At 47.6% G+C, this 15,939-nt stretch overlaps 1 protein-coding gene across 25 annotated transcripts; it reads right to left on the minus strand.

Annotated features, from left to right (window-relative positions):
- Positions 1–970: 970 nt before the first annotated feature.
- On the minus strand, positions 971–15,851 carry dtna (dystrobrevin, alpha). Of its 25 annotated transcripts, none has more exons than XM_062557662.1 (24): positions 15,457–15,851; positions 11,698–11,765; positions 11,417–11,497; positions 11,115–11,328; positions 10,859–10,944; positions 10,324–10,478; positions 10,102–10,207; positions 9,729–9,895; positions 9,424–9,548; positions 8,850–8,858; positions 8,467–8,550; positions 8,243–8,311; positions 6,805–6,900; positions 6,027–6,105; positions 5,735–5,829; positions 4,584–4,697; positions 4,349–4,445; positions 3,754–3,777; positions 3,238–3,397; positions 3,060–3,149; positions 2,880–2,979; positions 2,451–2,592; positions 2,310–2,348; positions 971–2,156 (listed from the first exon to the last, which is right to left on the minus strand). In XM_062557662.1, exons 2-23 carry the CDS (start codon positions 11,762–11,764, stop codon positions 2,331–2,333), a joined length of 2,178 nt encoding a protein of 725 aa, XP_062413646.1. In that variant the 5' UTR covers position 11,765; positions 15,457–15,851; the 3' UTR covers positions 971–2,156; positions 2,310–2,330. The 25 variants fall into 25 exon arrangements, 21 of the variants coding, with proteins under 21 accessions (XP_062413646.1, XP_062413644.1, XP_037313329.2 ...); XM_062557660.1 differs by lacking the exon at positions 15,457–15,851 and adding an exon at positions 13,976–14,196 and having other exon boundaries at positions 2,880–2,976; XM_037457432.2 differs by lacking the exon at positions 15,457–15,851 and adding an exon at positions 13,976–14,194 and having other exon boundaries at positions 971–2,092; positions 2,317–2,348.
- Between the last annotated feature and the right edge of the window lie 88 nt (positions 15,852–15,939).

Here is a 15,939-nt window from a genome sequence, read left to right on the forward strand (position 1 = left end):
TAGAAAAGCTAATATATTCAAACTAATTAATATTTATTGAAAACCATGTTGAAACCCGTTATAAATTCCCCATTATATACCATTTTAGATATAGGATAAAATTAATATATACGTACTCATCCAACCTTTTGTTCCATAAATGTGACTGAATATTGATTAGTATACACATACTTTAAAAAAAACTATAATTAATGGTTTCATAAGTGACAAAATATGTGAACTGATTGAATTCATATTATTTGCACTTTTGTATTATATGTACATTATTGGATGAGATGAACAGTCAGTATTTAAATTATCTGGGAAAATACCATGTGAATTTCTAGAACCTTGATGAGACAGCAGGTTGAAGATATATTTCAAAGATATCAAAGATATTTTTCAAAATGCCTTGTTCCCCTTCATGCAAATAGTTTTCCATAGAATAAAAAACAGTGCACATCTTTGATTGAATAAACATGTTCAGCCTCTGACACAACTGCTTTCCTCCTGTTTTAACACCAGGGAGCAGTCACGCACTTCATAGAAGACATACGATATTAGGACGAGGGCGGCCCGCTATAAAATGAATCTCCCTTACCCTGCTTTGCTGATACCGTATAAAGACAGAAAATATAACACCGAGGTGCCATTCAATTATGAAAAAATACGTTTATAAATGTTTTACCCGGGCTTGTGTTGATGTAAAACATACAATGTCAATAATAATCATGACTAATATTGTTTATTTCATACGCTGATGCTATTCTCTCTCCTAATAACCACATGAGTGCGAGGTTCAGTGCTAGATGGCTGCTTTCAAGTTACCTCAGATGGTGGTTCAATGTGATGAATTATAGACAATAGGTTGAGGGCAGCCAACGGTTCACTTATGACAGATAATAAATGTGCACTGCCAAACTAAGCCAATAGAAGTGTGCCGGTCTGGAACGGAAATTGAAAGACAGAAAGAGTCCATTGACAAAAAATGTGATATTGTGTCAACACTTTATTATTGTGCATCACCACCATGCAGAAATCACTGCTATGAACTTGCTAAAAAAAAAAAAAAAAATCAAACTAGATATATTTCACACATTTATGATTTTTGATGGGCTTGCACTTTTCCCCAAAGTGACTGAGTGAAGTTTCACACACATTCAGGAAATACATCAAGAGTGTGCATGTTTGGTGTGAGAGCAGTGACACTAGCAAATGAAACGATGGCAAAATGATAAAAACCTTAATTCGTAAAACATTGGTAGGGAACACAATTTGTTCGATGGTCTCACCATATTGTCACTGTACCTTAAAACGCTTCCACACCTCAGAACCAATCTAGCTGTATCTTAAACTTAATAAACAGTGTACATGTTTGCAGATAAAATCCCTTCCCAGCATGAGATTTAATGAATTCCACCTTCTTTGTCAGGTAAAGACAACCAGCGCTGAATCAGGCTCGTTTTGTTGTCAGCTACGTGCTGCATTGGCAATATGAATGAGATGTTTTCCAATCTGCTAAGGCATGTGTGCATTATTAACCACTAAAGGTATCAAATAAAACAAGCCTTTTTGATCTGGCTGCTACAAAAAAAAAATGCCCAAAACACAACAACACAAAAGCCACTTGACAGCATCTGTAAGAAATGTAAGGACCAGTGGTCAAATCTGGAGTTACACATTTATTAAATAATACAAAATGTATCATCTATAACTTCAACACAAGTTTATATTTTAAATCAGAGGACAAACAAACACTTAAGTGAACCTGGTTCACTGTTTTCAGTAACATGGGCCTTTGAAAGAATCGTATTAACCGTGTGGTTGTAAATTTGCTTGACAACTCATGTAAAAAGGCAAAAGAATTAAGAAATAATTCCTCAAAGTCATGTGTTATTTTCATGGCACCTGTGGTGTAATAAGACAGCTCGCTAATTAATCTCTTTACATCGGCTCACAGTATTACTTTAAATATGTGGTTGGTTAAAAAATATATCTTTACATAAATGTATTGTAATGGTTGTATTCAGCAGTTTATTCAACTAAAAATTCTTCTCGTCCTCAGTGCTGCCCAGCGTCTCCTCGTCCAGTGTCTTCTACTGTTGTTGCTCATCTGGTATTAAAGCACACAGGACGTGTTACGAGTGCATCATATCCCAAATATGCTACCTGGGGAGCTCGGACAGAAACACGGATTCATGATTATGATCAGTCGTGCTGGGAGGCGCTTCCTCAAGGTCAAAAAAGCACGTGGAGAAAACTGTGATGGTGATTTCTTGAATTAAAATGCTACATAGACGATGCATTTTATTGTTCCTTCAGACACTTACCACTCACCTGGACGGACTCGGTCACTGCCGCAGCGTCACCTGCAGCGCAAAAAAAACACACACGGGTGGGGGGGGGGGGGCAGTTAGCGGGAGTATTGGAACCAAAAGCACACTCTTACCACGTGACCCACAGCCGCGCACCGACGCTCGGGAACCACCCACCGCGCACGCCTTGTCCGGCCCCCGCCGGCGCTCCGTCAGCTCCTCCGTCAGCGTGAGCTCGGCCTCCAGCTGCCGCTCCAGGTCGCTCTCGAACCTCTCCTCGTCCGCCGCGCTGGCGCTCCTGCAGGCAGAGAGGACGAGGCGGTTCAGGGCGAGCCGCGGGACCCGCAGGTGCACCACGCAGAGGCCGGAGGTCGTCGCGACCGAAGACCAACGCTCCTCTTCAGGTTTTTTTTATTTAAAAAAGGTGAAAAACTGTCTGTAATCTGATTCACATGGGTGATCTGAAGGAATCTGGGAGATGACCTGATGTGTAAAGTGGCAAAGCATCATTCTGGGGTCAAGTATCTAAAATACAAAAGTGAGGATTTATTGAGAGTTGTTAAAAGACACATCCTACTGTGGTACCTCGATTTGTACGTGAAGAACGGGTCAGAAGAGGGTGTGGAGAACAGGTCGGCGCGTCCAAAATCGCAATCCGAGGTGCTCTCGGTCTCACTTCCACCTTCTTTGAGAAAAGCTCATTTTAAAAAAGGGAGCACAAAACTCCACAGAGCAAAATGCCACTTTTCATTCATTCCTCTTCACCTGAATTGAGTTCTTTGACCAGCGACGACATCGTGTTGGTGATGGAGTCAGCAGCGATGAGTAGGTCATTCCTCAAGTTCCTCCTGGGGCCTTTGAACCCAAAAAATAAAAAAATAAAAACGTATTTCGAAACCAGAATCGCAGCATCCATCCGCATCTGTGCGTGTGACCGCGTTACCCAGAGCGAAGGCCTCCTGAACGTCCCCCCCCACGCCCATGAGCGAGTCCTGAGGTGTGTGCGTCGGGGTCGTGCAGGCGGAGTCCGAGTGGACCGGCGTGGGGATCGTCCGGCCGACGCCGTGGCCGGGAGAAGAGCGCGGCGAGCCGGGGCCCTGAGTCTGCAAAAACAACAACAACAAAAAAAAAAACAACACTTTGGCTTTGGCTGGGGAGGGGGGGGGGGGGGGAAGGGGGGGGCAACCGCGTCTGAAAGAACCCGAGCACGGTCCCAGCAAAGGATGCCAGACACCAAAAAACAGCCACACTCGATTATGTCCAGTAGGGGAAACGTCACAATAGAAATGTACAATATGTGGAGTCATTAAGCTGCATTTGTCCTTATGTCTCAACATGCTGTTAAAAGCAATTCCAACTCTGCTTTAAGTTTTTTCACCCAACGGAAGGTTTTTTTACTTCAAAACATGCAACCATTCGGAATCCAAGCGTGCAGTTTCAGCCCCTTTTTTGCACTCACAGCTCGTTTTCGCTCCTCCTCCAGCTGAAAAAAAAAAAACACAACCTATATTTTATGGCTCGCGATGCGCCGGATGCATGCGATGCGGCCGCTGGTGAGAGCGAATCCAATCAGTAATTCCTCCAGGATGTGACAGGCATGTGGCTTCCTCATGCAAGTTTAATGGATTAACATTGATCCTTTTAGCCTAATTAGACTGATCTGCTCCACGCTGAAGCCAGTTCACGTGGGCTTTGAAGGGGGGGGGGTAAAGATATCATCGCACCAAAGCTCATCCTCGTTGTAAGGTGATTCAACACCCAATTCTTAAACCACCTCTGCAGGGTCCTTTAGTGTATTCAAATGCCACTTGGCGATAATCAATAGCATTCGCAAATAGACCAGAACCAGAATACTGTTCGTCTCGCAAAAACACGCCTGACAAACACCTTCCTGATGCAGTTCCAGGCTGAAATGAAAAGATGAGACGCCGTGTCTCAAAATGGGGGGGGGGGGGGGGGGGGGGAGACTGTACCGCTATTTGGACTGAACTACCAAGTCCAAAAAGGCTCTTTGGGCCTGAATCTGGGAGAATCTGGAGTAGAAGTGAACGTACCTTGAGGAGCATCATCAGCTGCTCCAGCTGCACCATGAGTTCCCTGCGACTCTCCTGCAGAGCCGACATTCGATGTTCCAGCTCGTCTTTGCGTTGCCTGGAAGGAGGACACAAGTCGAAAGGTCGTGATGATTCAACAAGCAGCCCGACGTCTCCACCGCCTGGCGCTCATCATTGCAGAATGTGCGGCGGCGTTGTGGGGGGGGGGGGGGGGGGGGGGAGGGGGCCGGGCTACCTGAGGAGCCGGAGCTCGGCCAGGAGAGTGGGGTTCTGCGGACCCCGGTCAGGCGGCGGCTGGGAGGCCTCCTCGTGCTGAACGCGCAGCCGCTGGATTTCCTGCAGGATTTCTCTGTGGGGGGGGGGGGGGGGGGCACAAAGAGGGTCGCACGAGTCAGACGCGCTTTGCCCCGTGCGGGTGGGAAGAGGGGGGGGGGGGGGGGGGGGAGAAGACTCCAAGACGGATGTGTGTCTGCAGCAGGTAGTGTATACAGTTGTTGTTGTTGTTGTTGCGCAATAGAGGCGGTAATAAAACAATCAAGTAACGGACACTTAGGGGAGGAGTGTGAAGGGTTAGGTTCCCCCCCCCCCTCTCCTCCCACAAAAAAGGGGGCTTCTCTGGAGCCACGGTTTGGTTCGTCTAAGCGGACTAAAACACAATTAGTTATGAACATTATGGTCCATCTCTGCCTGTAAATCCCCCCCCCCCCCCCCCCCCACGGTGAATCCCACGGTTCCTTTAACACACGTTTCTGCACAGCAGGGAGAGCTCGATCGTCACATGGTGAACCTCGGCGCCGCTCTTTATTCGGCCCATGAAGGAGTGGTGATAGTTCTCTGCAGGTTTGTTAACCACGTGTAAAAAAAAAAAATCAGTCACGTGATCCGTTGTTTGTATTAAATAAAAGCATTAATTATAGCTGCAGCCCATGCACTTGTTCACTCTTGCCTGTAATTGAACTTTTGTCTTCACTTTGGCATCATTATTCACCATTACTTACCGCTGTCATATTAATGTTAAACTCGCCGTTACTTCTAATAAGAAGTCTTCTTAACTGCTTTGCTTTCTAATTATAGAAAGATATGTGTAATTTTAAATATTCCACTGTAAATTATATATTTTATATAAATAAATTGCTAAATTATTTACTGTACACACAGTCAGCAACTTGATAAAAAATGGTTTCATTTATATATGGAATACATAGTTTATCATAATGGCAGGGTTTTAGTAATGTGCTTTGGGGTGAGTGTATTTTGTCAGACCAGGACGGTTAATTCTCTCTTTTGGGGGGGGGGGAATCTCTCGTTGAAAAAAAAAAAAGAAAAAAAAAAAGGACGAGACAAACAGGAGGACGGAGAAGCATCACCAAAGCGGTCATCCCTGACCTGTTTTTGCTCTCCAGCTCGGCGATGAGCTGCCTCTGCTGCTTGTTGGCATCCAGCGGGCCGGGCAGGTCCGTGGGGATCCGCTGCTGTTGAGCCTGTGTGTGGGGGGGGGGGGGGGGGGGGGGGGGGAGCAGAGCGAGTGACATCACACGCCAACGGGCTCTAACCGCTGAGCCAATGAAAACAGGCAAGTAACACCCCCCCTCGCCCCCCAAGCGGCTGCAGTGGGATGAAGGACAGGTTTTAGGGCAGCGGACACCGATGAAAGATAAATATGGGATCCGTGTCTCACCGCGGCGTCGGCAGCCAGGCGAGCAGCATAGCGGGCGATGAGGCTGTGCTCTTCATCTTGATGGGTGCTCTCCAGCAAACTGGCAGAAGAGGGAAAAGCGACAAGGCGACGTGGGTTAGTACGCGTTAATAAAAAAAAAAAAGGAAATTGGACGGGAGTGTCCAAAGAACAGAAGGGTTACTGATCACTGACGAAGTAACAATTAAAAGCTCTCAAAGGCCGTCACACAGAAAGACACTGAGAGCCAACATGCTAGATGAGGCAAAAACCAGCATTAAAACACACACACACACGAGGAGAAAAGATGTCATCTTTCATGTGTTAAAATAAAACCCAAGTCAGCTTGCACAACAGTCTTGCCTTGCTTTGTTTTTTAAAAATTCACACAAGATTTACTGGCACAAACTCATCTTAGAGATGATTAAAGCAGTCAAATCTGAACACAGCAGCTAAAATCTTTTCAAAGTATTTGGTACCAATTAACTAACAAATCCGCGCTGAGCATTTGGAGTTATACAATATTAATGTGACACATTTGTTTTTAAGCATTTTTCATCCAGAAACCATGTTATCTTTTCACCAACACAATATAGTCGTGTTTTAAATAAATACATATTAAAAAATGAACTCCGATGCCTTAGAACAGTGGGAGTTTGTGAGAGTGACGGCATGCGGCGTTAGGGACACACTCACTATATGAGGTTAGGCCCCGGGGGGTCGGGGGAAAGGTCACCAGGCGGCAGTTCAGCGGAACAAACCACATCGGAAACAAACTAACCATGTTTTGGGGTCGTTTTGGAGGAGATTCACATAGAGGCCAATGAGCGCATGTTCGTCTGCGAGTCTATCGGCGACGTCCAGGTTGTAGTTCAACCTGGAAACGGCGCAGGGTTTCACAAACACACAGAACGTGACGTTACACACCGCTGACAATAGGAGGGGAGGAGAGAGAGAGAGAGAGAGAGAGAGAGAGAGCGGCTGAAAAGCAGCCGTTCACGGGTGACCGGAGGGAGACAAGGCCGCGTTTATGTTGGAGGGAGACGCCAGCGACGGAGGCCCCCCCCGGCAGACGGGGTTAAGGACAAGCAAAGGGGGAAAAACTCCACCAGCTGCACGTTTACATTCTCGCGGCGTCAGTGGCTCGGCGCCCTGCTACTTAGTTGAAGTCACTGTGAGCAAGACGATTGTGCCGCTCAAACAATGTCCGGCGTGCTTTTCGGTGTGGCTCCTTTTATTTATAGAGGCTTTCCCGTCTGCATCACAAACCCCTTCAGCGACCGCCTCTTAAACCCGCTGCGGTTATGGAGGGTCGATGCAGACTTAACAAAGAGCCGCTCAATACAATCGGAAAGAAATGCAACACGAATAAAAACGCATGAATTGGCGATTATTCTTAGCCGTTTTAATTGTTATATAAAAGCATCCAATTTAAGTAACGGCGGGCTACTGCAAATTGACCTCATAATGATCCTGCACTGCATGCTACTAGACAATGAGATAAAGGATGCAAAGATATTGAAAATAATCTTAGGGTTTAACACCATTGGAGACTTTCCAGTCATTCACCGTACGCACAGTTAACCCACTTCCAACACAACCCTTATTGTGTTGCATTGTGGGACGCGTCGGAACGCTAGTCGTTGAGCAGAAGGTTTCGAGCCGGTCGAGCTTCAAAGGCCACGTCAACCGAAAGGCCCGCATCGTACGGGCCGCTGTGCAAACACTGACCCCGATGCACACGGACAACGCTCACTCATCACAACCCACCGTGTTTTCATACCAGAACGAGGTATGAAAGGAACCGGTGTTCCCTAAAGAAACACCGTCTCCATCGAGTGCAGCTCAAACGGCCTTTAACTGAAAGAAAATCACGTATAACAACTGGGGGAAAAAAAAAAACATGCATGAATTTGATGTAAAACGGATTCATTTCTTCTGTTTAACTGCAACAGCTTCAACAAAGTGGACAATGGAGGCAAGACGCTTACATTCCAAAGTAGCAGTTAGCCATCTGCGTGTGAATGACAACGGATTGTGATGGATACTCTGAACAGAAATCGCCAGAGATGATTATGGCGCACGCTTCATCCAGCGGTTCTTTGAGTAGCCCCTGAAGTACAACGATGTAAAACCCTCCCTATAGGAAAAGCGCTGCAGTGTACGCCCCGCGTACCTATATTAGTCCATAGGTGGATATGAGCTGCGGAGGCACTTACCCTCGGCCCTTAAACAGATGTGGAGCAGCCAGAGTCAAAGGCTTTCTTTGCTCAACGCCATTACTCTTGCTGTAACAAAGCCATTTACATCCAGCACAAAAAAAAACAAAAAAAACACAAAGAAAGACAAAAAGGAAGAAGCTCGATGATACACAAACCTTCTCACGTGCGCATCATTTGGAAAACAAAAGGACCAGCAAAGGGAGACGTGGCGAGTAACTCACTTTTTGGTGGAGTAAGGGTTCCCTGATGTGGGCATGGAGTGGGAGAGCGAGTAGTCGTTGGTGACGTTCACTGGTCTCGGGGGCCTGAACAGAAAGGTTCAATGTTCATCCAATGTAGTACGATACAACATGAACTTTTGTGTGTGTGTGTGTGTGTGTGTGTGTGGGGGGGGATGATTAGTTTAAGCCGGGTTTGTGGCAAACAATAAAAACATGCAACCAATGAGGGGGGGGGGGGGGGGGATGAATCCGTGGATCGACTCCACTCTCGTGTGCACGGGATATGAAAAAAGCACAAAACAATGGATTCAAGTCCACAGTCACAAAAAAAAAAGGTACAGGCGCATTTTTACCATGTGTTGAATAAAGCAAAGCAAACTCACCACGTATCTCTGAGGAAGGGAAAAAACAATAGTTAGAATAAATTCACTAAAATAGGAAATTAATAAATCGAGGACCATTTTCCCCAAACATAATCAGCAGTGTTTATGATAAAGACTCATAAATAAAGTTTCATCTTGAAAATCCAGTAATTGTCTCTAAAACCGACATTCAGTTGGACAAAACTGCAATAATCGGAATCCTTTTGGATCAAACGATTGTCCTGTGAAATACATCTTGAATGTGAGGCTGAAAGAATAAAAGGCACAAACAGATGTTCACTCACAAGGCGGTAACTACACCTGCCTTTAATAAACAGCACCAGATTGGTATTCAGTCTGTGCCGTTGCCTTTTACACAACTCAAAAAAAAACCACCAGACGAGTCGAGGGATGGGGAGCAGCAGCGTTGCAGATCACAATCATTCCCCCCCCCCCCGGCTATAATTAAGCCCCGTTGATCAGCTGACCCAAGAGATCGACTGGATTCACTTCAGACTTCGATGCGGCAAAATGAGAGCCGTCAAGAAGAAGAAGAAGAAGAAGAAGAAGAAACCAAGAAGGCGGTTGAACTTACACAACGTGAGCCAGGTTGAGAGGCTTGTCGGGCATGTCGGGAAACATGGGGTGAAGGGGCTCTCTGCTGGAGGCGCAGCTCAGGGATTTACTCAGCGCGTGGGATAACTTCTTGGCGGGGGATTTCTGGGAGAAAAAAAAAAAAATAAGCGACGTGAAAAAGCCCTGAACTCACGAGGGAGAGGACTTCTCCTCACATGACATCATCAACACCCCCCCCCTCCCCCCCCTGCACACAACGTTCAGCATCCTCACACCACCCGGATCGGCCCGTCCCTTTTCTCCTCCTCCTCCTCCTCCCCTTACCCATGACGTATACTCCTTCATTTGGTGCTGGTTGCTATGGGAACCGCTGGCATGGCCCCTCCAGAAGCAGTCCTGACAGAGCTGGTAATTATGACATTGCTGGCAGCGGTAGCGGAAGCCCATCATGCTCTCGGTACGGCAATAGGAGCACTCGACTGGGTGAAAGACTGTGGGGAGGAAGAGTAGGGGGGGGGGGGGGTGAACACATGCACACAAGCAGATGTGATTGTAAAGAGAAGAGGATTAATTTCCAGTCATTTTAATAGGACAGATGTGCTACTCAGGCTGTTCTGGCGACTGCATGTGACTGTGTGTGGGACGCAGCAGTGGAGACACACACACACTCAGGGGGGGGGGGGCTAACTCTTCGTACCGTTCTCGACGTTGGCGAGCCGATGCATGAGCGGGAGCCACACCAGACACTGAGGGGACGGGTCGGACATCAGCGTATCGAGGAATGTATTGAGGGAGACCTTTTTCTGTTGACGTTGGGGCGCAGAGGAGAGTGAGGTGAAAACGCCGCCGCCGCCGCCCCCCCACCACCACCACCACCACCCGGGACGCCAATGCATCAAACAATCAACGAAGCCCTCACCTGCTGCGCGAAGCACGTCCGTGCGGCTTGTTCGGTGTAGCCGAACGAGGGCCCCTCAAACACCGCCATGGGCAACTTGAGCACCTCCCTCAGGAATTGGTCGAACTGCGAGTGGACCATTGTTCCTGCGGAATCTGATATCTGGGAAAAAATGTCTGGAAACCAGGCAGCACAAATTAATTAAACTAATTGTCGGTTGCCACCACAGTCGGCTAATTGCAGCGTACACGATACAATTATCCCGCCTATTTGGGAAAACAAATCAGAGTGAATACATTTTTATTATAACGCAGCCCTCCTCTTTTTCCCCTCCACATGGCGACTGCTCCCACGGATTTTGTAGATTATGTAATAAACCCTATCCTTCGCATAATGAATAATGACTCGGCCAGTGCTGCTTCTTCCTTCACGAAGGCCCAGCAGAGATATAGTAAGCACAGGCATTAATAATGTTTGTAAAATTCCAAGGAGGTGCATTACTTGGACTGTAAATTGCATTTTTAACAATTTAAAAAGTATTTGCGGCGTTGCTTACATCTTAACTTATCCAGGATTTTCCCTCCACAAATGGTTCCCAGAGCCATCTTCACAACAAAGACAGAGATCTTTCTTTGGCCTTCCCTAAAAAAAAAAAAAATAAAAAAAAAAAGGAGAGGAAAGACATCTTACATCACAGATTATTTAAAAAGAAGCCGTCGATGTCTATAACTCGTCACACTTCACGCCAAACATTCGCGCGACTACGCGGGAGGCGGCACAACCGCGTCACGTGACCCCCCCCCGCCACTCACGGGTCGTAGGCCGCCAGCAGGAAGTTAAGCAGCAGGCCGACGGACTGTTCCACGGCGACCTGGTGCGTGGTGGGCATGCGCTTGTTGAGCTGGTAAAAGACGGTGGACAACACCACTTCCAGACGCGCCGCGGGGAGCTGGTCGCCGAGGTCCGCGGCGTTGACGCCGGTCTCTCGGAAGGCCTCCACGACGTTCCAGATGTCGACCAGGTGCACTGGACGCGGGGAGGAGCTGAGCTTTGGCATTTAGATTTTTTGGGGGGGGGGGGGTGGGCTTTGGGAAGCGCACCGCGTCATACTCACGGTTGCATTTCTTCTGCACAAATCGCAGCTTGCAGGCCGTCCTGTACGTCGATAGTCGTATGGAGTCCAGATCTTGAGCCCCTGAGGAAGAATGACCCTTTATCAGAAAAAACCTCTGGAACATCTGCGCTAGTTCAATTTATCCAACGTTGAACGACGTGCGCTTTAAAACCGCGGTGGAAAACGAGAAAGCCGCAGAGAGGAATTTGTCATTTTTATGTTCAGCGAGTTAAACAGAAGACACACATAGATCACGCCGAGCTGTGGCCCTGAACACTTACTCATCTCCACCAACAGTTGCCTTCTATCTGCCATGTTGTCACCGCTCTGCCCAACGTCTTCAATCATTCTGGTGAAGAGGAGAGAAAGTAATGCATCCACAAACACTTCTCACACATCTCTGAATAGGCCCTTCCCATTGCTTTCAGGTCTATTCTGAATAATGAAGCTGCTACGTTGACCTGTATTTTTTCCGCGGCATCTCGAAACATTTGTTCATCAGCGTGTGTCGTGACTCTGTGACTCGCTTTGTGAACTGTAGTAACATTAAAGCCCCGTTTGACACAATGCGACCCAGAGCCACGTCGTTTCACTTTAAATGCCTCAGACACTCGAGGCACCCAAGGGCTCCGGGATCCTCACACCCTTAGTTACCGTTGCTACGGCTGTCAAGTTCCGCTCTTGAGCAGCAGTTCACGGTGGCAGGAGATGCGGCTTTAACCCCCTTGAGAATCCATAGTGGTTTAAGAAAGAATGGGTCCAGAGTTTCCCTTAAACTTAAAATGGGCACTCGGTTGCTACGTGTGTTACTATGAGAGACTAAAGCTAAGGACGCATGTTGCAGGCTACAAAGTTAGCATCCTCAGTAGGAGACATAAAACCCACAGTGGTGAGCTAGGTGTTCAAGGCCAAGACAGAGCCGGGGACATTAGCCTAACGTTAGCTGACATGCTAACAGACTTGGTAACCATTGCCGTTACAGTAGATCAATAAAAGAAAAAGACAGCGGGCCTTCAAGCCGTCCAATAAAAGACCAAATCATGGATGAAATCATCTTACCATTTCCTGCGCGCATCACTTCAATTAGTGAAGAAATCTTAAAGGTGGACAGGCCCGCTGTGCTTACTTATGGTTGCTTAGCTACCAATGGATAATCAATGTGTGGCTGGGGGGGGGGGGGGGGGGCTAGTTCAACGATCAATTGAATTTGCAAATCCGTTTGTGGTTATCTGATTGGTTGCACATTTGTTGAGGGGCATCTGAAGCTAAACAAGAAGTGAAATGATGTGGCATTTAGGGGCAACACCTGCAAGACCACCAGATCTTGATCCCCTGCCTCGCGCACGTGCCCTAAATTCCAATCTAGCTCGAAATATTAAGGCCGTGGGCATTTTCACGCTTAATTTAATGGCCAAAAAAATATAATTATAAATATCAACGGGGGAGGTGGGACAACAGAGAACCACAGCTCAGTTTGCCCTCGGGCAAAGCAGTTTATTTCCGGCAGTGGTAAACACACACTGACCTCAATTTCTACCTCAATGTACATGTGCAAAATAAACAAAAGCACACTACAGTGCAGAAACCTGATTGGGGGAGGGCGTGGGTGGAGGGGAGGGGGGGGGGGGGGGGCAGGAGGGCGGCGTGAGTAAGACAAGGACAAGACTTTCAAAGGGGCAGCGCAGCAGAGAGAATGCTCACACCATGCCTCGCTGCACACTGTCTGAGGCAATCTAATACACCTAGTCATGTGGTCCGTTGCCATGGCAGCAGAGATCCCAGCCACTCTATTCATAAAAACATAGTACCAACAGAACAACTCCCCCCCCCCCCCCCTTCACAAAACAGACTACACCTCACACTGAAGACAAAAGTTTTCACTTTCTGCGAGACGATCGTCATCTCAAGTTCCTTCTGACAATAATTGGAATGTAATTTCCATGGGTGTGGAAATTAGAGCGAGAAACAACACCCTTTTGTTTTCCCAGTGGGTTTAGGCGGTGAATTGCGGCGCTGGAGGAATCTTTTGAAATCCAGATTAAGAGGGAAAAGATTAAACCCTGCTGGAAGTAAAGAATCAAGTATATTGGTTATTTCAGGAAATCACTTTGCAGCGAAAGCAGTGACTGCTACAAAATCTACACATAACAACTGGTTATCAATGGACACGTTATTATGACAAACAAGAGCAGATAATCCATATTAGCATTAGGGTTATAAATGACAACCCTCTGTTAACGCATAAATAAAAGAAGGCCACGACAACGGTGGACAACTATTCGTGATGTAAACAATCTCTAAAAGCAGTAGATGTGCCACCTCATCAATCTCTAACACAGCTGGTGAACGTGGAGGTCCACAGACATTCACCATTTCATAAATGAACACCAATGTCCTTTCCCGCGTCACAAGCAAGACGCGACCTCCTGTGCCTCTGCTTTCACTCACGGAAATAACCCAGACGGATACGATCTATTGGAGCAGGTATTAAACCGGCACAGCCAACACAAAGTCTGCGGGCGGTGAGGAGGCGGGATTTATCAAGATGATCAACATTACCTCTCATAAAGCACCATGGTTGTTATTACAAAGCCCGGTCACCGCTTCCTCCTGGAATCCATTGCAAAAGCAGATTTTTTTTGCCCTCAAAAAGCAGCCCAGTTGGACGAGTAGTGGACGTCTGAAATCAGAAACTGGTCAGCGAGCAGCCAGCCTGCCTCTATCTTTAACTCCCAATGAGAAGCCCCCACATTCTTCACCGGCTCTCTGGTTGCAGACCCCGAACCCTCATTCCTGGCACGTGCCCAGCAAACATTAGTCTTTCCCCCCCGGGGGGGGGGGGGGGGGCAGCATGAGACTAACAACTGCCCTTAAAAGAGACAAAAACCCTCGCGTGCCATCCACATCGGGTGGTGGGGGGGGGAACCCCACCAAGGCTCCCACAGGAACAAGACCGACTTTAACATTCGACTGTGTAGGTTGGTTAATGCACGTCAACAGTGGTCATCAAAGAGTTTTTTGCTTACTTGAGTCGTGGAGCGCTGTGTGTGTGTGTGTGTTTGGCCCGGCTCCTTCGGGCATACACAGCACGCCGCAGCTGTCACCGGTGATTGGCCAGAGTTATTTTTACATCACAAGGCTGCCATCCGAAATTCCATCCCCGGAGAGGAATTAGAAAAAGAAAGAAATAAATGAAGAAAAAAAAAGAAAGCTGTGTGCCATTGACTTAAGGTCAGACTTAAGGTCAACCTGCTGGAGCTGGGAGGTGTTGCTTAAATCCTGCGTAGGTAAGTGTCTGGCTGGGATGTCCCAGGGCCCTCTGCTCGCCTGCTGATGATCACCATGGTTTCAGCTGCTAAAAGGCCAAAACTTCAGCACCCTCGATGTTTAAATGTGAGAGCAGCCACAAATTTAACAAGTTGTTTTGTTGTAAAGCTCTTTGCACTCAACGCAGAAGTAAAAAAATAAAAAATAAAAAAAAAGGTAAAGACGTTTTTTCCTCTGTGCTAATGTGTGATCGGAGAGGATACATTGCGCATTCTGATTACGAGCTTTAAAGACCCGTGCTCTCGGACACACACACACACACACACACACACACACACACACACACACACACACACACACACACACACACACACACACACACACACACACACACACACACACACACACACACACACACACACACACACACACACACACACGTTAACGACAACTTTGATGCCACCGTAGAATGAAACAGGGAATGGCAACAGGCTCCTTGTGGCGGATCCTCAGCTCACGCGGCACCTGTCACGCCTGAGACACCTGTGTGGAGCCCTCGCGACCACAAAGCTCTCATTGTTACACAAACGGCATCCCGCACACACGACTACGCGACACTTTGCATAATGCTTTGCGTTTTCATTCCCGCACATCGTTAATATTTAATCAATATGAACTTGATCGGGAGAAACTCGTCCGCAAGTAGGTTAAGGTCGCTCCTCCGCGAGCCGCCAGGAGCTGCAGACTTTAAAAAATAAAAACCACAGACTTACCACAATGTACTTCGACCTTGCAACATCCCTGTACTATCTTTGGTTTGTTTTGGTTGTATCCCATCCGTCCGACGCGGGTCGCGTCCCGCGGTGCGATCAGCGGCTCTCTGCTGTCGGTCGCTGCATCTCTGAGCGGAGCGGGGGGGGGGGGGGGGGGCGATCCGGAGCCGCTTTCACCACGGCAAACGGGGCTCTCGTCGTGAGGAAGATTTCCGGGCAGCGTAGCCTACCGGCGGAGGAGCAGGATGGAGGCAGCGCTGCCCCTCCGGTGCGTGTGGCCTCCGCGATGACGTAATGCGCAATCTCTTCTCTCGCCGCCGGTGTGCCGCGGCTGCGGATGTTAAAGTTTGACGCGATAAGAGGGGGTAAATAGAGGAAGTTCATACGCGGGTTTATTGTGCGTGGACAGATTTCTGTTCATTAGCTTTTTTTTTTTTTTTTCTTTTTTTTTTTAATAGCTATGGGAAGATGACGTCATCTAGA

The sequence above is a fragment of the Pungitius pungitius genome, chromosome 15 (assembly GCF_949316345.1).
Source record: "Pungitius pungitius chromosome 15, fPunPun2.1, whole genome shotgun sequence".
Taxonomy (NCBI): domain Eukaryota; kingdom Metazoa; phylum Chordata; class Actinopteri; order Perciformes; family Gasterosteidae; genus Pungitius; species Pungitius pungitius.